Source organism: Ammodytes marinus (assembly GCF_949987685.1).
Source record: "Ammodytes marinus genome assembly, chromosome: 4".
NCBI classification, from domain to species: Eukaryota; Metazoa; Chordata; class Actinopteri; order Uranoscopiformes; family Ammodytidae; genus Ammodytes; species Ammodytes marinus.
In genome coordinates, this window is record NC_137233.1 from 13,277,387 (window position 1) to 13,299,817 (window position 22,431).

At 40.5% G+C, this 22,431-nt stretch overlaps 1 protein-coding gene across 1 annotated transcript in view; it reads right to left on the bottom strand.

Moving 5' to 3' along the window:
- Nucleotides 1-1,388: 1,388 nt before the first annotated feature.
- The window catches only part of chd5 (chromodomain helicase DNA binding protein 5), a 50,186-nt gene continuing 29,143 nt past the window's right edge, over nt 1,389-22,431 (bottom strand). The window contains exons 18-40 of the mRNA XM_080026409.1: nt 21,969-22,142; nt 21,273-21,414; nt 20,939-21,070; nt 20,559-20,676; nt 20,304-20,428; nt 19,384-19,636; nt 18,615-18,832; nt 16,893-17,067; nt 15,306-15,392; nt 14,361-14,449; nt 13,870-14,003; nt 12,851-12,995; nt 11,710-11,869; nt 11,513-11,592; nt 10,205-10,403; nt 10,035-10,124; nt 9,732-9,875; nt 8,842-8,950; nt 8,541-8,673; nt 8,187-8,382; nt 6,986-7,149; nt 5,063-5,189; nt 1,389-4,121 (exon numbers count right to left, since the gene is read on the bottom strand). Coding sequence (XP_079882535.1) covers nt 3,997-4,121; nt 5,063-5,189; nt 6,986-7,149; nt 8,187-8,382; nt 8,541-8,673; nt 8,842-8,950; nt 9,732-9,875; nt 10,035-10,124; nt 10,205-10,403; nt 11,513-11,592; nt 11,710-11,869; nt 12,851-12,995; nt 13,870-14,003; nt 14,361-14,449; nt 15,306-15,392; nt 16,893-17,067; nt 18,615-18,832; nt 19,384-19,636; nt 20,304-20,428; nt 20,559-20,676; nt 20,939-21,070; nt 21,273-21,414; nt 21,969-22,142 — 3,319 coding nt within the window. The 3' untranslated portion in view covers nt 1,389-3,996. The remainder of the gene's footprint in view (nt 4,122-5,062; nt 5,190-6,985; nt 7,150-8,186; nt 8,383-8,540; nt 8,674-8,841; nt 8,951-9,731; nt 9,876-10,034; nt 10,125-10,204; nt 10,404-11,512; nt 11,593-11,709; nt 11,870-12,850; nt 12,996-13,869; nt 14,004-14,360; nt 14,450-15,305; nt 15,393-16,892; nt 17,068-18,614; nt 18,833-19,383; nt 19,637-20,303; nt 20,429-20,558; nt 20,677-20,938; nt 21,071-21,272; nt 21,415-21,968; nt 22,143-22,431) is intronic.

Genomic DNA, 22,431 nt, shown 5'->3' on the forward strand with positions numbered 1-22,431 from the left:
AGTAAGTGATGAAAAGTAACAAAAGTACATTTAATACTGAACCTATAAGTACAATAATGAGATACTTATACTTTAGTATGTATTTCGATGATATGCTGCTACTTAAACTTCTACTCAATTACATTTTGTGTAGATTCTGATCACTCATACAAAATGGATTGTGACGTATTGTATGGCTGAAGCTATACAGTATATAAAGTAGTGCAAATGAAACCTTTAAAAGATGCAGTATTAGTGATGTTTACACATTAATTATAATCCACTAATCTTATATATATATATATTTCTGCATATTGAGTGCTTTTACTGGATACTTTAAGTGTATTTTGATGCCAACACTTTCTTTTCTTTACTTAAGATTTAAAATGCAGGGCTTGTACTTGTAACAGAGTAAACTATAATATATAAAACTATTAGCCTATATGTTACGCTGTTTATAGAGAAAACTCTGAGAAAATGGCATACAAGACTGAGTAAAAGGAATGAAACCTAAGAATATGGAAATAATTCACTGAAGTAAAAAATGTCATCCTGCAGTTGAATATAACCAGCGTATTTATTTCTACAAGGTGTCAGTAAATGAGCCCATGCTGCACTGAGAAAACACATTAAATAGGCACTTTGGGATCCAGCTTAAAAAGAAACATAATGACAGGACTGTATCGGCCTAAATTGCCAGTTTGATGCAACAAAAACAGCAATAAACGTAGATAAATGATCCATTAGAGGATGCTGCGCTTGGGACACATTTTCCATTTTTCTGTTTACCAACCATCTTAGCTTTGGTTTGGTTTTTTGCTTTGGTCAAAATAAACAGTTATTTCCTCATTCATTTTTTGCCTTCACATTTCTTGTTGGGCCACTTACTTAGTTACACAGCAGCTGCCTTCAATTTTCAACTTTAATTGCATCGTCCCTGAGGAGCCAATCATCTGACAGTCAGCCTTGTAAATGACAAAACAAAGACTTGTGATACATTACAAAAAATATATTGTAAATGTTTAAGGAGGAGTAAGGACATACAGTATGCTAAAACATATGTACTGGTTGTAATAGGCTGTGTGTGATACATATTTAAAACAAACAAGAATGCAAGGTTGGCGGCATAATCAGGTATGAGTAGTTTCATTATTAATACTGTCGCCTTAGAACTATTCCCTGAGTTCTCTGTGAATGGTCTCTGTCTCCTATTTATGATCCCTACTTACAACACTAAGGTTTCTACTTCCGCCTCTTATCACATTAACAGTGCTGCAGGCTCCTGCAGATTGTGACGTGCAGCACGGTAAGACAGTGTATGCTGTACCCCGAAAGAATGTGAGGTCAAGTCGAGCAAGTCAATTTCTGCTTATACACAACGAGGGAGGAAATCACACACCTACTGTCACTGTTGTCCAGAAGATTTATTAAAACACATTGAACAAATACACAGAATACAAATAAAAAGATGACAATTCACTTTTTTTTTCATTCAATTTGCTATACAGCACAAATATCAGAACCGTAACATTGCTTGGAGCTCATTGTCTGTAAATGCTAGATACAATACCGCCTCCACCAAAGTGAACCGTCATATCAAACGCTTCACATGCTGTGCATTCACTGCAACGAAAGGTGCCTTTTATCAGGGTCTTTTGGTAGCTTTTGAAGCCATGTTAATAAGCATGTACATACATTGTTAACATATTTATAATATTAGACTGAAGCCTTTTTTTTCTAACAGACATTACATTCATACTGACTTCAGTTTGATTGCATTTCATTGGAGCATTGTGTTTTTGACGCCATCACTCCAGAGGGGGAAAGGACATGGTTTTTGATTGATGAGCACATACGGTGCACACACTGCAGTTCTATGGCAACACCATCCAGCAGACATTCATATTTTTTTTTCAGTTGGATACATAAATCTGTATGAGATGGATTTATCACTGAAAAAAATCCTTCAAGTATTTACATGTTTCTGAGGTTCTATCTGTCAAGCAACCTAATACATGTCATGGTCAAGTAATTGAGGGCATGAACAGATACTACACAATGAACAAAACAGCACTGATAAACACTAACAAAGAAGAGTGCAAAGAACTCATATGATGCACTTCAAGGTTAATTTCATGGTGCTTTCAAAATCAGTCTGATTTATTTACTGAAACTTAATTTGAGCGCTAAGATAAAGCACGTTGCAGTGACACAATGTAAGTAGGTCAAAAGAAGGGGCCGTAAGAGAGCACCTCAGGACAAACCGAGTAAGAAAATACACTCACCAACTCTTCACTTTGGATCAGTCCAATCACATTCATCATCCCATCAAGTTCAAATAAGTGCTGTGGAGATGGGCATTAATAATACAAACAGGTAATGCCACTGGCCTTTGGAAAAAGAAAAAAAACAAACAAATACATTTCAATAGAAATTAGCACTTTGAGTGCAAACATTCGAACAATGCCTACGTAGAAAAACAAAATATTGTAAGCTTGAATTAATGTGTTCAAAAAAAGGTTTGTTTTTTACGTAGTGGAGAGTCACTTAGCATAAATAGTAGCAAATGGAATGGCTGATATACAGAGGAAATTCCATCAAATGTAGGTTTGGACGGCGACACTTCCGGTTAGATTCTTCACCTCTGTGGAGTAAATACACTGCATCGAAGAACAAATCAAACTGCTTGAATGGCATCAAGTGACCCAAAATATCGTATCTTACCATAACACAAAGAGAAGCAAAACAAAAGCTCATTCTGCAACAAATATTCGACTAAAGTGGGCATTGCGCCATAAGCACATATGTTCTTATTCAGTTCTAACAATGTATGGGAGCTGGGAAAGTCCCTGGGATGTTCATAAGAGATGGGGGGAGAGGAGGGGAGGGGGGTGGGGGGGGGGGGGGCTGTCCAGACACTGTTCCCAGTTCTGGGCCTGAACATTAAAGCCCTATGTGTGGATGTAGACCAGATGAGTTCCTGTTTATAGTGCAGTCCCACTGGCCATGGCCCAAAGGTTAAGCTCTATAGCCACTACTAACATTCAAATATAAGAAGAATCACACATATTGTACCTTACACAGAAATACTCAGTCTTCTATAAGTCTTCTTTTTTGCACCACTCCTGCAGCTATTTCTTCTCCACTCCATCTTCACGTGCGATGCCGAGCCAGGTTTTCTGATTCCCTCTCCATGTATGTACACATATTTCCTACTATGATTAGACCTATGTGAGGTAAAATAAACAGCAGTCTCTGAGTATATACAGTACAAGGAGCCAACCGTCACAGGTTACTGGTAATACCGCAGTCAAGTGTAACTGCAGCCTTGGCAGAGATTACTTGCTCCAAATTACCAGCGGGTGGCAGTCTTTAGAGGATTCATACTGTGTCCAGTTACTGCATACATGATAATAGTTTTTTGATGCTTTCAAAATCAATACTTTTTCACCTGGTTACGACATGAATGACAAAACACATATAAATTCAAAGTAACAACATCGGCCCTCAGAAAAATAATCTCCTCTCACACTATGACTGAAGAAGTCCTTAACTCCACTCTTCTGGACAGGGAATCGGCTCCAGTGGGAGACAGTCACAGTGTACAGTGAATATGCAGATGGCTAAAAGAAAGAGAGGGGGGAGGTGTCGCACTGCAGAATCCAAAAAGGTCCACTCCCAAGATTAGAATGAGCCACAATCAAGAGCAAAATCCATTTTAACAAAAAAAGCTGCTTCATTCTCTCCTCCCAATCCTCAGCTCTCCCGCGCAGGTTAATAAAAGCAAATATCTACTGAAATACTCCTTCAATAATCCTTGAAAGATAAAAGTGCAATTGTTAAGATGGATACATCTGCATTGATCAAAAAGTGAAACGCCTTATCCGTAGACAGAGAGCTTGGTTTTGTTGATTTGAAGTCAGGAAGGAGCAGGAGAAAGAGGAGATGGGTAGCTGTGATCCATACAGAATCCATCCCTGGGAGAGTCTGACCTCGGGTCAGTGTTACAGAGCTGGTCTAGTCTTCAATACAGATGACATCACTAGGTTTGCCTGACTTGAGGTCAGGCGTAGCCACGTCTCTCAAGGAGTCAAGTGACTTCTTGTCCAGATGGCTTGTAGGGGTTGGGGGGCCGTTGGACACTAAAGAGAACAGACATTTTATATTTCAGTGGTTCATTTTTAACAAAATAAATATCTATGTTTTGATGATCTATGTAGTGAGAATTTACAAGATATAAAATGTTTTGATTCAGTGATTTTTAAACAGAACAAGCACAGTAAACTTCAGCATCTTATTTAAAGAAACAGAACTGGAAGGTGAGCATACCCAAAATGTCTGCAAATCCTCATTGTGTGTGAAACTAAGGTAAGTACGATAGATCAAAGTCGAATAAGGACGTCGGTCTGTAAGCTGTGATGGATGTTTACAAGAAAGGAGAGTTAGGGTAATAATTTCAATTCCTTGGTCGTTAGCTTCTTTGAGCTAGTTTGAGCTAAGCTGAGGGTTTGTTTAAAACGTGTCTGACAGCCTCATGTTCCTGTCTTCTCTGGAGATGTGACACTGACATGATAGCTGTTAGCGGTGCAGCGTTCCATACCTTCAGAACACCGGTATACAGTCTAATTATCACAAATAGAAGTGATGAAAATACGTGAAATTAACTCAAAAAGATGTTATTCATCGCACCTCACATCAATTGATTATAGCAAACATCCAGGAAAGAAATAAGTAAAGTCATCTGTTACACAAATTGGCATATGGTGCACACTGGCATACATGTCAAATTTGACTGAAATGTCTTAAATATGTTTAAAAAAATATCTCATTGTCTAATAGTCTGTCAAAATGATCAGTCGCAGCTACAAAAATCAACGTTATTGTTGATGAAATATCTTTGTATCTCCGCTTAAAAAACACCGACATGTTATCCTTCTCTGTAACTTTGAGTTATATCCTTCTATCGACAGTCGCATGTCAGTTTGCAAATAGTATCATTTAAAGTGGCGAGAACAACCCTTACAGTCCCACCTGTGTTATGTCACATATGATACAACATCCTACTGTAATTGTGTATCCTTACTGCTGACGTAGGGGCCCAGAGGCATCTGACTGTAGTTAACCATGGGCTGTCCACTCGGCCCTCTGAAGCCTCCACCAAAGCTGCTGCTGTACATCTGGGAGCAGCCAAACCCTCCCTGGCTAAAAGGCTGAGAAAACAAACAGAAGAGAGTAGTAGTTACCACTGTATCATGGTAATGTTTTAAAATGTACGGCCTGTATTATAGGAGTATGTTGGTGTCATCTTGTGGTGTGATTCTAGATTGCATCGCTCCCTGGCTAAACCCTCCTGTTGGAATAATTTACAGAAGCTGCAGTGGCCATTTTAGGAAAAGAAGCTAGTTACCAAAGATTGTATCATCCACCACTGCCCAAAGTCTTTCCACAGTTAGCAATTGATGAGGTGAAATTTGTTTGTACTGTGCTACTGTATAAACATGGCGGTGCAACATGGCGCCGCGCCCTGCTTCTACATGTATGTACATATAAAACGCTCATTCTAGGGTAATAAAAACGTTTTTTCTCAAGTGATAATACACTAATGCCAATTCCATTCATACACTGCACCTTTAAGATTAAAACAATAGTGAGTAAGTGATGCTGTCTGTAATTAGAGCGACATTCACTCACCCACTGCACTACATTTATTTAGCAGGTTCCAGTAGCTCTGTGAGAGAAGTGTTCTTCCTATGGTTGGAAAGTAGCCAAAAAGAAAAAGAAAAAGAAAAAGAAAACGAAGGAGAGCAAACCATTGTGCCGACTGTTTCCCAGGTTACGAGGAGAGTTGGCATAGCAACCCCTTCCCCCCAAAAAAAGCACAGTCAAGAGCGCATGACCAATCCCGTTGCTTGGCTGAAATTATCTCTTGAATAACAGAGAATAAAACAAACACATTCAACTGTGGGGAAACAGGTGCAGCAGGCAGGGATGAAAGTGATGAGACAATAGAGCCTTTAGATGAGCTCAGAGAGGAAAGTAAATAACTTAAGGGGGATTCTTCTTCTTTTTTTCCCTTTACACCTGAGGAAACTTTTCCTCCAGGGATTTGAGCCTCAACAGGTTTTATTCGAAGGATTAATGTGGTTTCTGAGTCGTGACTACGGAATACTTCAAAGTGTTTGGGGCCATAGCCTTTCATTTCTCAAATGTACTCAGCAGTGACACACATTTTAGTGAGCCTTGTTTCCTCAGCCTTATGAGCCAACAGCCTCCACTGCATTAGTAATCACCGGCCAAGTCCAAACCATAAACCAAAGAGAGAGAGACCATTCATTCTTAGCAAAAGAAAAACTCCATCTTAGAGTGCTTAAAGGTGGAGTCAGCGATTCTGGAGAACGCTTGTTGTCAAAATCACTTTTTGTCAAAATCAGTGAAAATTATCTGCTACCTTTTCGTATTGGGGTTGCGCTTAAAAAAAATCCATTCTTAATACAAAGCATATGGCTCTGTAAACAGGCATGTTGCTTGCTACCTCGGGACCCCTTTTTTACATGCCCTTTGTTTACATACCAGTTAACTGGGTAATTACACTGGATTTTGACAAAAAAAGTTATTTTTGACAACAAGCATTCTCCAGAATCCCTGACTCCACCTTTAAGTAAGTGATATTTGTTGTTAATATACGTGTTCAATCACTCTATATTCATATATAAATCACTTAAACAGTATGTGCAGTTCATAACAGAGCTCTCGCGAACGATGACTCGCTGCTCTCAATCGTGGCACAATCTGACGAAGACGGCTGCACGTTCATGTGGTGGTGACGTAGGGACGAGGGAGGGGACTGCTAACTGCAGTCACTGACAGGAAGTTCTTAAAGGACCACATCACTTATTTCTCCTTTAAATCATAAAAAAAAGTTGTTTGGATGAATTGGCTGGCTTGTATTAGAGTTGACTAAATTAATTTTGTGTGTTTTTCTACAGACACCCTGAGGCGGATTCACCTGCTGTGGTGGAGGCTCACTCCCTCGGCTGGTGAGGCGGCTCAGGATGCTGCGCTCAGACATGGCCAGACGGGCTGACACCGGCGGGATACGGGATAACATGTTGGGCAGCCGGGTCACATCTGCTTTCATGTCACTCAGAAGTTCCTCAAGCTGGTTCAGCACTGGAACAGCACACACACACACACACACACACACACACACACACACATGCACACACACGCAACACACAAACATCAGGGGGAAAAAAAGTTTTACTTGTGTTAACACCAATTTGCTACCTGCACACGTACTATCATTTAGTCAGGAAAGATGTGACAAAACACAGGGCAATTGCGTGAAGAAGAAGAAGAAGAAACACATTAATATAGAGCATGAGAAAAACATCAAATCATTAATGGGAAAACAAAAACAAATTACTTGTGTGATCTGGGGCCTGTAATTAACTACCGTCAAGAATGAAATGCCATATACTTTTTCACTGCCAGATCAATCGATATTGGTCACACAGCAAAATTTTCAGGCGATAACATTTGAACAACTCTCTGTCACATACGTGCCACGGCCTCAGTGTCTTCCAAATCTTTCATCCTAAACCACATTAAGCCAATTCGTAAAAACAAGTCAGCCAGATTTACTAGATGCCTGTTAGATGCTCTACACACCAAAGCAGTGGGGTGGAACTGTGTTCATGAAGCTCTATTTGCACTTCATTTACTGTCTGGTGGATAGATAAACCTGTTTCCAATTGAAATGGTCTTGTTTTTAAAAAAAATCTTACAAATACAAGTCTGTGTCTTGAAAAAAAGTGAGTGAATCCTTACGATAAAAAAAAATAGAACCTATTTTTGAAAATATTCTAAAAAAGTAGATTTCATTAGATACATGTTAAAAGCAGATATTATTTAAAGACTTAAATTAAGTTTTTATTATACTTGTTCAGTGTAGCTACATAAATAACATCATTGCATTGATTTTAACTAGTAATAAACTAACTAACTAACTAACTAATTAGTCCTTGCAGTCATAACTGTTTCCGGCACAACCTGATGTTAATAACCATATATCAGTATTGTTTTGCCTTGTCAAATGTGTCAGAGCAGAATTATCTTCCTATTTTGCCACCCCTTTGGTTGGTGATGCAGAAACATTCTGACGACCAATGCCTGTTACTATTTGTGACAGTGGAGCATGTGTGGACCTTTGTGCAGCACGGCATTGGCAGGCTTGTTCCCGGCCAGAGACTCTTTGGAGAGGTGCTGGTGTGACTCTGCCAGACATTCCACCTCAGTGAAGCGAGTGTTGAGAGCCATGGCCGGGTGACTGGGGTCCTGGGTCATATTCAGGTACGCTGCCCGCCTTAGCTGCTCCTCAATCACCAGAGCCTGCTCCAACAACTGCAGGGAGGGAGCCAGGGGAAGAATGTGTGAAATACCGGCCCTGACAGTCAGTCTGAGAGGCTTTCATTTGGATTAAGACATAACATAGCCTTTCAATGCGTGACATGTATATTGACATATCAAGTTATTTTTTAATCAGAGAGACTCAGGATTGCCTTAAAGCGGCGAGCAAGGAACTTGTTCTTCATCTCAAGGTAGTTGCCCTTATGCATCTCGGTCTTGAAGGGCTCATTGAGAATGGCATAGCGCGGGTCGTTCTGGATGTCTTGCCAGCGAGCGTAGCCGTGTCTGAGATGGATTCCCAGTCAAGGCAAAACAAATGGGGAGCACAGAGCCCTTCGCTTCTCATAGTTTATAAATATCAGTCCTTCAACTGCGGCTCCCTCCGGTCGCGAGTAATTATGTTACTTTTCCAGATAATGAGCTTCTCGCTACTCCGTCTGGGGGAAAGGATACGTTACGATGCCAGCCAACAGCCAGTAGTCATGGCGACGGTGCCAGATGTCATGCATCTTCCCGGACGACAGCGCCGCCCGCTCCTCAGTCTGCCACAGGGTGTGCAACTCTGATGGAGAAAGGATGAAGGCAGACCATTTTTTTGTGTTGAGAAAAATGCAAAGTGGTAACGTATCCGGCATATAAAGACTGAATTACAACACAAACAAGTGTCAGTACAAAACAAAGCAATTTCAATTTGGCACCTGAAGTAAACAACCTGCAGTGAGCAAGACACAGGGGAGGCAAATAGCCATAGACAACATGCAGACATGATTATATATTTTTTTTTTAAGAAAAGTGACACTTTTTTCCACTACTGTCAAAGTAGGGAGTGACGCTGTCAGCCCAAGACATTCAAAGTGGTTTCATTAAAATTGTAAGGCGACCAACTGTGAGACGGAAAAGATTTACTTCATCCGTCCCTTGATAATATCCCAACAGTCTTGTCTCCCTGCTGTTCACTCAATAATTCAAATGCAGCGATTAACAACTGAGTGAGGACCACTAAATAACACATTTAAACTCAATGTTAGTTTGTGTGTCCTTTTTTTCAGACCGTTGACCAATGTGTCCTGCTGACAAACACAATGCACCAGATTCAGTGTTGTTTCTCACTTGAAAAGGTTTCAGCCTTATCACAAAGTAATCAAATACCGATGCCATATAGTCTTTGTTAACTGTGTTCATAGAAATATAGTGTAAAAGCACATTTTGGGTTGAATAGGAAAACTAAGAAAGCTCCCTGCTCCTGGGAAATATGATTGTAAATGTTTGATTTTGAGTGATGATTACTTACTTTAGACAACGACGATACTTGATTTAAACAGCTTTGTTTGATTTATTCTAACCTGTGAAGCCTCCATCGGCGATATTAAACATGAACTTTGCTTTGAATCCGTTTTTGTCCTCCTTCCTGCTCTCTTCCGACTCGTCCAAAGTGTCTTTGTCTCCATTCAATCGACCCTCTAATGCATCTTCACTCTTCACATCATCTGAAACGGCAACATTAATGACAGAACGCTTCCTTATAAGAAATATACAAAAGATAAGACGGATGAGAAATATATAATGAAGTACCGATTGTGTTGCCTTCAACAACAAAAAACTGAAAAAGTTCTACCATTCGTACCTGTGATTCATAGCATGTTTACCTGGCTTATTTTCTTTGTCTTCAGTCTTTGCCAGAGGAGAATGGTTATCTCCCTTTTCGGAGGATTTCTCCGTCTCTTTGCAGGTCTCCACTGTGGATAACAAAAAAGACTCAATTAATCAAAGTCTTTACTGGCAGAAAAAATCTTGCACATATCCATCCATCACTTGCTTTTAGGTGAGGTTTGAGTGGCGGGCGGTTCAGTCTGTTTCAAAGCGGACTCTTTTGGGTTGGCAGCAGATGGCTCGGTCTTGGCGGAGGGCGACTCGGTGCCGTCCCTCTTGTCTCCTGTCTTCTCCTCTGAGCTGGCCTTGCTCTCCTCGCTGTCAGTCGCCTTCTCTGGTGCAGATGTTGCCTCTGCACTGGAAGACTGCCCAGGTAAAAAAAAATTAAAAAATAGACAGGGTTACAGGAGGGAGGAGTGGGTAGTTGGTAAAAGGGCAAGTGGACGAGCTAACAGGTGTCTGAGTTTTTTTTACAGAAGCATCTTCAGAGAGATGATGAGATGAATGCGGTTAAAACGTGATGAACCATGCGAGGATTGGACAAGACAATAAAATAAGCTACCTCCAGGGAACTCCAAGTTTAATTGAAGACTTTTTAAGACCTTTTTAATGCCACTTAAAATGAAATTTAATGCCAACGTCAGGCCATACTGGTAAAAGTAGGAAGGCTATAATGGAAATTGTTAAAGGAATTTTATTATTAAACAACCCAAGTGTTTGTAATAAAAGAATTTGAGTCAAGGCAGGTTTGAAATCAGGTGAAGTTTTACTTGCAACAGCAAATGCAAGGGTTCGATCTACGTCACAGCTCTGTGTGGCACAGATTGAGACAAAGAAAATGAACAGTGTACATGAGATTATATGTAGTGAGATGGTGTGTGCGAAAACACACACTAGGTTTGTGTGTCCAGGTCCTTGAGTTCCTCGCAAGATGAGTTTTAATTGTGCAGAGGTTCTTATCTGAGAATGGAAAGAAGGGAGTCTCTTCTCTCTCTCCTAGGATGTAATAACTCATAGCCTACATTGCAATTAAAAGCACCGGAGTTAGGGAGAACTTTTAACCATTGAAGACACATATATCTTCTTACATGCAGTAGAGCCATAAGTTTAGTTAGGCAAGGTTCATAGCAAGACAGTATTGTAATGTATCTTCATCAAAATGTTACAATATATACAATGAAACAAAGTTTCGTTGACAGAAATTCTGACGCATTTTAAGGTACTTTAATAGAGAAAATGTATGATAAACTCATCTTAATATAATCACAATAATACACTGTAAATGTAAAAGGCCTAATCAAAAAATGTAAGACCTTTGTCAAGGAAGTTTAATACTTTGCAGCAAAATTCAATACTTTTAAGGCCTTAGTTTGAGAATATTAAATTCAAGGCTTTTCTACGGCTTTGAAGGTACCCTGAACCAAAGAAAACAGAATGAAAGTGATGGATAATGGTGGAGGGAGAGAGGACTCACTTCCCGCTCTGGCAGTTTCTTGCTCTCTTGCTCTGTGTTGTCCTTGTCTTCAGCGGGACCAAGGAGAGACTCAGCCTTCTCTGAAGTCCAAACAAATAAAAAAAAAATGCAATCAAAACTTTCAACAATAAATAAAAAACATTAACCGTAAAGTCATAGTAAAATAAAACCGATCAGAGCCGGCACTTTGTTCCGACCTGCCGGTACAGGAGTGCCAGGCTGTGTAGCGACGGGGCTGGCTGGCACAGGCGTGTTGGGATCAGAAGATAAACTCTCAGTCAGCTTCTTCAGCTCCATGCCAATGGGAATCAGATCCGGAGAGCTCAGCTTTCCATTTACGTGCTCAAACTCCTGCACCTACAGAAGAAGAAAAGAGAAAAAAATTAACTTCATTGAACTGTAATAAAAAGAAAATCCTACTGTTTCACTGATGGCTTATATTCATCAAATAAGGGATTAGGAAGAGCTCCGTTGTAAAGTGGCATACTGAACCAGTAGCTTAGTTTGAATTGTCGATATGCACTTGCACAAACTCTTCTTCAGTTCAAACTTAGAGCAGATAATGTAGCACAAGTAGGCCTGCTTTAAATTGTAAGAGCATAAATAGAACATAGACAACATTTACAATAGAAATTATTATAAAATAAATGTGCAAATAATTGTCTTTCAAATGAAAGAGCTGTGAAGAGAGGTAACTACTCCAGGTTAAGCTAACTGATACAGCTAGTTTCCATCTGCAGTCTCTATGCAGTCACACTTAATGCATTCAAAACAGGTTTGTATTTTTGCATTGTAAAATTACATATAAGTAAATTTAAATGTTAAGTTAAATTCAAAAACATTATTCCATTAATAATGGACTTTATACCAAAAGACAGTGGTTAGTTCAGTGTAATTGCATATTTCCCCCTTATTCTAAATTAATGTAATTCAACCCATCTACACACTTTTACTATATAAGTTATGAAACTAAATGGTGCAAGAATATTTAATATTACGCTATTTTAAAACCAAGTTATATGAAGGACTTTAAATAGAAACTTAAAAAGCTCAACAGCTCAAAATTCAGGAAAATATTTGCAAGTATGTTTATCTGTACCCAGGGTGTATATGTGGCAAACAGCGCAAAACAAAGCATCTAAATGTGTGGTTTGTATGATGTGCTAAAAAAAAAGGCTTCACCCCAAGAATATTTTTTATTTCTCTCTTGCCTCGATTTTCCACCGCCGGAACAGTTCGACCTACTTTCTCTAGAATCTCACAGACAGAGCTCTGGCAGAAGACTTGTCACTCATGACATTGGTGTCAGAGTCGGCTTGGGTTGAATAGCCACAGTACCTTTTTCCTGACGAGGGACATGACTCCGATCCTGGTGAGGACATGCTGACGAGACAGCCCCTCACGCGGGACTCCGTCAGCGAAGGTCTCCGCTCCATCAGCCCCCGGCTCACACAGATGTCTCATGAACAGAGACACATAGGCCCTGATGACAAAAAAGGCACTTTACAGGCACATGTGACAAGACTAAGGGATTCCTCTGGTGGTTACTAACACCACATTTAAAAAAGCACTCGTAAGAAAAGCACTTAAACTACTATTTATAGCAGGTTTCTAAAGTTGTATATAAAAGTTGTTTTGGTGTTATAATGTTTTTTGTCTTCTGGTTTTGTATATATGTTACTGGGGGATGTCTTGTAACAGTATATTGTTGATGCTTGATGAACATTTATAATGGTGTCTTGTAATCCCATGTGGTCAAATGTTTGGTAGGATGTTGAAATAAAAACAGACTACAAACTACTAGCAGAGGCAGTCGAATTAGAACAGTTATTGTTGAACTATAGTACTATAGCTGTAATATCAGTGGTGATTGTAGTTGTGGTGGCATGATAAGTAGTAAGGGATATGGAAAAACAACAGTAGTAGTTGCAGTGTTAGAGGATATAATACTATCAAGATAATAACAGTTCGGCAGTAGTTATCATAGTAGAAGTGATAGTTGTAAGTGAGGGTGCTTTACTTTAAAAATAACAAACATAACTCAGGGCTACTTGCATTTCAAAGTGTGTTATGTTTAGCTCCAGTGCTTTTTGTAAGTAAAGTAACCCTGAAATTGGTAAGAGCAGCCTTTGCAAAACTTGATATGAGTGTTGGGAAGATGTTGTTGTCCCCCCCCCCCCCACTAACCAATTAAAACTGAAAGAGTGAACAAAATAGCCAAGAGCTGCCTCTTCACTTGACGGCGGGCAGCCCTTGGCTACCATTGGGACTGTGGGAATGTAGAACTAGAGTTGAATCAAATAACACTACTTATCACAGTTGGAGGTATAAAAAAAAATAAAACTTTTGGGCATTACCTGAACTCGCGCTCACTCTTCCCTCTCAGGTCTCTAACCAGCCAATGGGAGTTGAAAGCATCCTGTGGGGGCATGCCCCAGCGCATGATGGCATTGAGGAAGGCTTTCCTCTGGCGAGCGTTGAAACCCAGGACCTTGTGATTAGGAGAAAAACAGCTTTAGAAAGAGAATGGTGCAAACATAATGCAAAGAGAAGGGAAAAAGGGAAAAAGTAAGCCCCACCTTCTGGTGAAATAATCTGTATATAAATTATATTTTCAAAACATTTTTACATTAAAACAAGGCTGTATTGAACTTAATGGAGTGATACAGTGCATGACGCTCCTTGCTATCTGTTTTATATTCTAAATGTGATCACTAATCAATACTAATTTCATCCTTGCTTGCCTTATTCCGCACAGTGTTGAGCAATTGCACATGATCAGTGATGCTCCGAAAATATTGACAGGGTATATAGTTCCTGTAAAGGACTTACAACCTGCCATTCATACCTCAATACTGCCCCCAACACGTGCAAGTAAGGGTGGCAGAGGCTTATCCTTCTCATTCTTCAGCTGCCGACGAGAATGTCTGCGCCCACCTTCAGGGAAAATAACACCAAATGCATAGTGATGAGGACCTCTCTATAGTGACTTAACATTATGCAAAGTTAAACATGACCTTAAATGTAGGGGAATAAGTTATATGAAGATGTATATTTAGACATATTATCTTAGATCTGCCAAAATCTACCGGTAACTGTTTTAATTAGGCTATATTGTTCTTTTAACCATTTCATTTTAATTGCAGCCATTCTACATCATTGGCTAAATGTTTTAATTGTTTTTGTCTCCTTATCAGCTTGTTGTGTATTTGATGTATTTGCGTTGCACTGTATATTATGTATGTATTGTTGTTTTTGCTTTGCATTCGTTTGACTTGACATCATCGCAAATGAGGGTTTGATTTGATTTGATTTGATTAAATTTATTTCAGACATATCAAACATACAAAACAAAATGAAAAGCATGGAAATACAATAAACAAATTATGTTTTCACAAAAAAAAAAGAAAAAAGACAAATTATCTGTATTTCTGAGATATGCCTGAAAAGGAGCAGGAAGAAGTATACACTTATTTAATCCTACCCCTTTTCCATAGTAAAAAAATAAATAAATAAAAATATTTATTAAATTAAAAAAATAAAAATATTTATTATATTCGCTTCTCTTAATCCATATACTCTCTGTACAATTGGCGATACTATATTATATTTGCCATTTACGAACTATACATACATACATACTACTTAATATACTATGATTTTTTTATCCCTCAATTTATCTCTCGAGTATAAATAAAGGTTACATGAAATGAATATGACAATATCTTAGTGTTCACACACTAGTTGCATGAAATTGATGTGTTTTTTTTTTGTGTGTTTTTTTTCTGCCTACCTTCCGGCCTCTCCTCGAAATCTTCGTCCTCGTCCTCGGACCCCACAGAATACTCCGACTGATTGTCTGAAAGATCATCCTGCCACTCTGAGCCACACATCAAAGAGACACAGTACATTGCGTTCGCTTCTGTGGGTGGCCACCTGGGGGCGCCATGGCACTGCAGATTACTACAGACCACTACAGCTGGGCATGCACATATTGTACAAGACCACTTCTGTCAAGAGTTGACTACTCTGCCAGGCAATCACTTTAAACTTAGAGAGTACTCTCTAAGCTGTGACGGCCTTTGAAATGGTCACACTCTCACACAGTCAAATACTGTTGAACTGTGCCAAGGGCGACCGTGGAGCCACTCTTAAAATTACAAATACAGGATGTATGCCACTGCAATATATACATTATAAACTGTTGAACTATCAAACAGAAGTGCTTCAAAGCCCACTGGGAGACTATAAATGAATGCGTGAGATACGGGAGAGTTTCAGGCCAGCGTAACACCGTGTCCACTCACTGTAGCTGTGGCAGATTGAATGGAAGTCAACACAGCTCTTGTTGTGACTTACAACAATTATACAATAAACATTGCGATACATTTCTGTGCTGTTGTTTCCTGATACTGATACGTCCGAATTATCCCGTGTTAAGACAACGTTATCTTGTTAAGTCGCTAATGAGGTCAAGCATGCGAAGCTAGCTTGAGAAGCAGCTTAAGCAGCGCTGTTCTATTATGGTATTAGCTGAATGGGTTGTTGGCTGGATATCAAAGTCGATCACAATGTGTATGTTACAACAAGAGCCGTTGACCTGCACTAAAGCCGGCACAGAGGGTGTTACGCTGGTCCGTACAAGGTGATCACAAACCAAATACAGAAACATTTCAAATATATCAGCATTTTTCACACATTTACAAAATGGCTTATTCGTGTCACATTTACATCCATTGTTGGACACAGCAAATGTGCCTTTATTATGGCAGCCGACTGACCCTACAGATTGGAGTGACATCATCAAAAAGCTTGCCATATAAAACTAAAGCGATTAGGATTGACTATAGGAGGCATGCGAACCGCAGGGAAATCCTTTTGGAGAAGACAAGAAACAGATCCACACAACAAACCCCCCCAAACAGGGCCTCATTGAGCGGTTTATTTAAAAAAACAGTGTCTCCTCTGTCTTAGAAATATGCTTTTGGCTCGCCTGCCACCAGTCGAACAGCCAGCTGGTGAGTCTCAGTCTAACAAGCCAAAAAGAGCTTGTCTCTGTTGTGCACTCTTGTGTATTTCTCCTCATATATTTAATTACGGGAAAACATTCCTAAACCTGGCACCAACATGTTAAATAAAAAGTGGCAATGACAGAATTATGGCTGTCACTTTACGCTTTAGAAATGAGTCTTGGTTAAAAGCACAAGGCCAAAGCTCAATGTGTGTGTGTGTGTGTGTGTGTGTGTGTGTGCGTGCGTGCGTGCGTGCGTGCGTGCGTGCGTGCGTGCGTGCGTGCGTGCGTGCGTGCGTGCGTGCGTGCGTGCGTGCGTGCGTGCGTGCGTGCGTGCGTGCGTGCGTGTGTGTGTGTGTGTTGACCTACCTTGGTCCTCCTGGGTGGTGTCGTTGTAGTTGACCTGCTTTCGGATGCGTTTGCCCTTGCCCAGGTTGCGGGCCAGATCCTCCTGCTGCTGCTCGTAGTGGTGGCGTAGCAGTTTCTCCCAGTAGTCTGGGTCCACGTTCTCCTCCTGCTTAATGATCTCCCGCTCCACCTCCTCCTGCACATGAACACACACACACACACACACACAGGTAAATAAACACATATACTCTGATGTAGTGTTTCTCTGTAATTGTACATGCTGTCCATATTTCCTTGTTTAATAACTATGCTGTGATGTTTCCATACCAACTGAAATTGAGCTAACCACACAATGGCCCTCATTTATCAAACTTGCGTGGAAACTGGTGCAGATTCTGGCGCAAATACCTCCCTACGCCAGGTATCGCGTGGGATTTATCAAAGAGTCGTATCTCGCCAATCTCGGCGTACGCCACGCAATTATTGATAAATGCAGCGGCTGAAAACAATCGTACCACGCCCCTATATTTTCTCAGTTTAGAGGCCTCGCCCAAAGGTTTTGCGACATGGATATGCGCAATACGGCACTTCCCTGAAGTAGAAATTGACAGAATAACAGCGAAAGTAGAAAAAAAAAGAGTTTCATTTCGGAGCATTAGCCTACAAGCAGCATCAAATAACGACAGAAGGCAGCAGTTAGGAAGGAAATAACTGCTGCGGTCAACAGCGTTGGTGTTGACTCAAAATCGCCACTAAAAAAAGCGTGTTGCTGTTCTGAAATGCAACCAACTGGGGGTGCGGGGCTGCGGGCATAATATAAGTGGTGGAGGAGAAAAAGACGCACCAACTGTCCGATAATGGTCCCCATAAAATAAATAGAGGTCTGCAGAGATTTGAATGATTAGAATGTATTGGCCCTTTTAGATAGCACTACTCAAAAGGGTTTTAAAAACAAAAAATAACACATTTAGCGTTTTACTGTATGACAGCATGCGCTTGGCACGAGTGGTCAGCCCGGCCGTCAGCTGCACAAGCCGACCCGGCAGCGATCAGCTGTGAGAGCGCCCACTGTCCTGCTGAGCTGCTCCACCAGCAGATCGGAAAAACGTGCCGGTTAAGGTGGAAATAAATCGCTCGCTTTAGCATCAATGACACATTAAAAGATGAACTAACATCTACAAAGTGCGTCAAATAAATAAATGTTAAGCTGATTGTTGTGCCGTGTATTTTTTTGTATCATAAAGAGCAGTGTAGGTCTACTACATATTTAATACTTAGGCTAACATTTTGAATGAATGCAGCCCCCGTGCCTCAGTGTCCCCCCAGCTGCTCCAAAACGGAGACAACTGCCCTTACGTGTGCGCACTATTGAATCAGCTCTCCTACTCAGTTGCACACCATAAGCTGCTCATTTTTAAGTGATTAATATCTTTATTTCGGTCTTATTTGCACTGCATTTGTATTATCTTCTAATAATTGTCCAACAAAGTCATCGGCTACCCGGCACAGCCTGCACTGCGAGTCTAAGCTGTTTTCAAATTTGCGTACACGAGCTGAGAGCTGGCGTGGGATTTGAGCGTACCCTACGCTCACGTCCATATTGATAAATGCCGAGATTTGCGTGGAGATGTACGTACACCCATTTTTCTGGTCTACGCAAGATTGATAAATGAGGGCCAATGTGTGTATCTACAATCAGTCAGACTCATTCATGTAGTCTGAAGAACCCGGTTCTATCCTCACCTCCCCGTCCTCCTCTTTCACCATATACTGAGCCACCTTGAAGGAGCTCAGATACTCGTTCATGTTCTGGATCTCCGTGTCTTCAGTGGCGTCCCTGCTGCGGTCCAGCAGCTTGGAGATAGCATCATCATCATAGTGAATCACATTGCCCTCCTCGCCATCTTTGTTGTCACCTGCCGGCAAGATGCTCTTAGTTAGCTTGCGTCGAAAGCTTTGATCTAGGGGGGAAAAAAGAAAAAGATTTGAGCTAAAAAGAGAACTTGTTAAGACTCCACAATTACATGTTTCATGCTGGCATTTTGGGATTTATGTCTGTTTTTCAAAACCGTCAGAGCCTGTTCTAAGTCTCCGAACTTAGTTTCACTTTTAGAGAAATCTACTTTTGTAGAATTTGGATTTTCAGAAGCAAGACTACTCCTAAAGAAGAGCAAGGGGGAGCACCCTTTCTGCAGGGTAAATTTAAAAATTCAGTTGAGAACAACTGTCTCAGCCAAGGTCTTGGTTGTTAACAATCCACGTTTAAAAAGGATGTAGCAGTTTGAAGCTAAATTGAGAGTGCAGATCCGCTACCTGTCCGTACTGTGTCTGTGCTGAAAAAACAACGGTTAATAAACAGCCTCCAAGTGATTTTGTCAATAAACATTCTCCAGAATCGCTGGCTTCCACCTTTAGGTGTTGAATCATCAAGCAAACCAGAAATGTTCAGTTTCTACACCTTGACCTCTAAGCTGGAGGGAAAAAAAACCTGGCGCACAGTCAGTGGACGTACCCATGGCTCGTGCTCCCATGGCTTCCAGTTCATCTTTGAAAAGCTCCTCGGTGCCGAACTTGAGGATGTCGTCCAGTTCCTGTTTGGACATGGATCCCGTCTTGGAGCCCAGGCCGGGCCGCACCACCAGGTGAGTCAGCATCATCTTCCTCTTGGCCACCTGTGTGATCCTCTCCTCCACCGAGCCACGCGTCACAAAGCGATAGATCATCACCTTCCTGTTCTGGCCTATGCGGTGGGCTCTGCTGAAAGCCTGGCAGGATGGAAGGGTAGGCCGTGAGAAACAAAGGGGACAGGTAGACTTAAGAGTATGAGGAGAAGAACATGTATCATGAGACAAGAAAATAGGAAATATCTGCGGATTAAAAGCTACACGTTGATATGCTTGCACGTACATTTAGCGTGTGTTCTGTTAATGTGAAGGTATCTTTATTTAGAGCATTCTGTACCTGCCTCTGTCCTGCCCATTTGTGGCGTTTTATCAGAAAATGCTACTTGCAGAGACTAAGTGTGGTTTAAAAAGATTAAACTACCAATACTGTGTTGTGCTAGCCAAATGTCTGCAAGTGTGAGTGTCCCTACCTGTTCTGCCAACATAAGATATCTTAATAATCGATATATGTGTAGGGTTTCAGTTTCAGAAAACATTATTATTCAGGTTAAACCCACCCTAAACTTAGCTCAGTGAGGATCTCATCCAGACTGTGGTGACATTGGCGCTCCTGTTTGTATAATACAGGTGAAGGTTGCTGACCTTTTTATTTATATGAATTGTACCATGTGCTGTATATTTATTTTTGTATATAGTGTCCTTTTATTTTACTGCACTATGGCTATGGTCCTACCATTCTGTCCTGAATAAAGTCAATATTATTAGTATTACAGCAAAAGCATGCACAAGAGTCCAAATGTCACAGTACTTGGATGTCGTTGTGAGGATTCCAGTCAGAGTCGTAGATGATGACGGTGTCTGCACTGGCCAGGTTGATGCCCAGGCCTCCAGCTCGCGTTGAAAGCAAGAAGCAGAACTGCTGAGCGCCCGGTGCTGTGACCAAAAACCAGAGCCAAGAGTTGGTTTATGTTTGAAAGGGGGTGGGGTGGGAAAGCCATCCAGGAGAAAACACACATCCACACAGAGTCAAAAATATAGATTAATTCTGGATGAACAAACTCACCATTGAAACGGTCAATCGCCTCCTGCCTTAATCCTCCGGTAATCCCTCCGTCAATACGTTCATATTTATAACCCTCGAACTCCAGGAAATCCTCAAGCAGATCCAACATCTTTGTCATCTGTATTACAAAAACACAAGGATTACGAGTTCATGAAGATGGGATCAAAGTAAACTGAACAGTTAAAAGTAATAAAAAGTCACATTCACTCAAAATGATATTTCATGGAATATCAGATGATGTTCCTCCTACCACTGACCTTGGGGCTTTGGTGCAATGACTAACATATGGACAGCTGGATTTTCAACTTTGTCATTGCCCAACGATCGATAGAAGCTATGGCTTTGGGCCCGGACAAAGTATTTAATTCAGCTTTTATTACCTGAGAGAAAATGAGAACTCTGTGTCCTTCATCTTTGAGTTTCCTCAGCATTTTCTGAAGCAGCGTCAGTTTTCCCGAGGACTTCACCAGTTGGTTGCCATCGTACGAACCGTTGGGTAATACAGGAGCTTCCTGCAATAAAAAAAGAAATCAAACCCAGTATCAGCTAGAGAAATAGAAGAATACTTGTTAATTATAATTGGTGGCTTTTGCATTTCCAACCAAGAGACAAGGGCTACAATTTTTGGGCCTAACGTTTGTTTTTCATCATTCAAATATTTTCCACTGAGAATTGAGCTGAAATATTCCTCATGCTTAAAAACAGCTTTCTTACCACAGCAGCCACAGGGAACAGGTAGGGATGGTTGCAGCACTTCTTCAGGTCCATCATAATGTTGAGCAGCGACACTTGGTTCCCTCCTCCTTTGGAGTTCAGAGCGTCAAAGTTCCGCGTCAGAATAAACTTGTAATATTTCCTGCGGGTCAGAGGTTTTTAGAAATCAGTTTTTGAATCGAGAGAAGAGATGAGTGGGAAAAACCCAGTCACTTACTTCCAGACTAAAAAAAAAAAAAAGTCCGTCACTTTTAGCAAATTTGACCAAGCGAGGTTATAGCTCATCTTTTTGCATATAAACAATATGAGGTAGCGATCACAAGCTAGTGTTGTGTGAAAAAACTAATTGCATTTAAGAGTTTACGCCTTCACATCCTTAGCCAAACGCCCGCCACATTTAAAGTAAAAACTACTGATGTAAGCTTGTCCAATCAGGCTTGTATTAATGTAATAATGCTGGTTTAGGTGGAATATGTAACTGCAAGTAGAAAGTCCATAACTGCAAATTTATTATTTTTTTTTATATTTAAAACATTTTAAGTTAGTATCGTTTTGGCATGTATCACATTTTTAATCTCCACTGTATCATATAGAAAATCTACTGTATAAAGGAGTAAAAGAAAAAATAATATTTTTTTTATCAGAAGGAAGTGAAGGCAGCAATGCACAGTATCAACTCCTATTGCAACTCCTTACTTCTGCATGGGGCTGAGCTCCACTCTGACAATCAGCTCTGTCTTTGAAGGCATGTTCTTGAAGACATCAGCTTTCAGCCTCCTCAGCATGTGAGGGCCCAGTAGGTCGTGCAGCTTCTTGATCTGGTCTTCCTTAGATATGTCAGCAAACTCCTCCAGGAAGCCTTCCAGGTTACTGCACGGAGCCAAATGAGAAAATATGAAACCACGACAGTAAGTTAAAGAAAAGATCATTTCTTACTCATACATTTTGTTTAGTACAGTTCAAATACATCCAAGCTGTTTATCGACGTATCAAGTAGGGATCTATTTAAGGCAAGACACTGCAGGTTAATAGGGTCAACTTTTTACATGATGAAACTTAAAACAATATTTTTTTGGAATAGAGTTCTTTAAAGATGGTTGTATAGGAGAAATATGTACAGACGCAAACAGACAAGGTGGTTCAGTAAAATAAACAACCA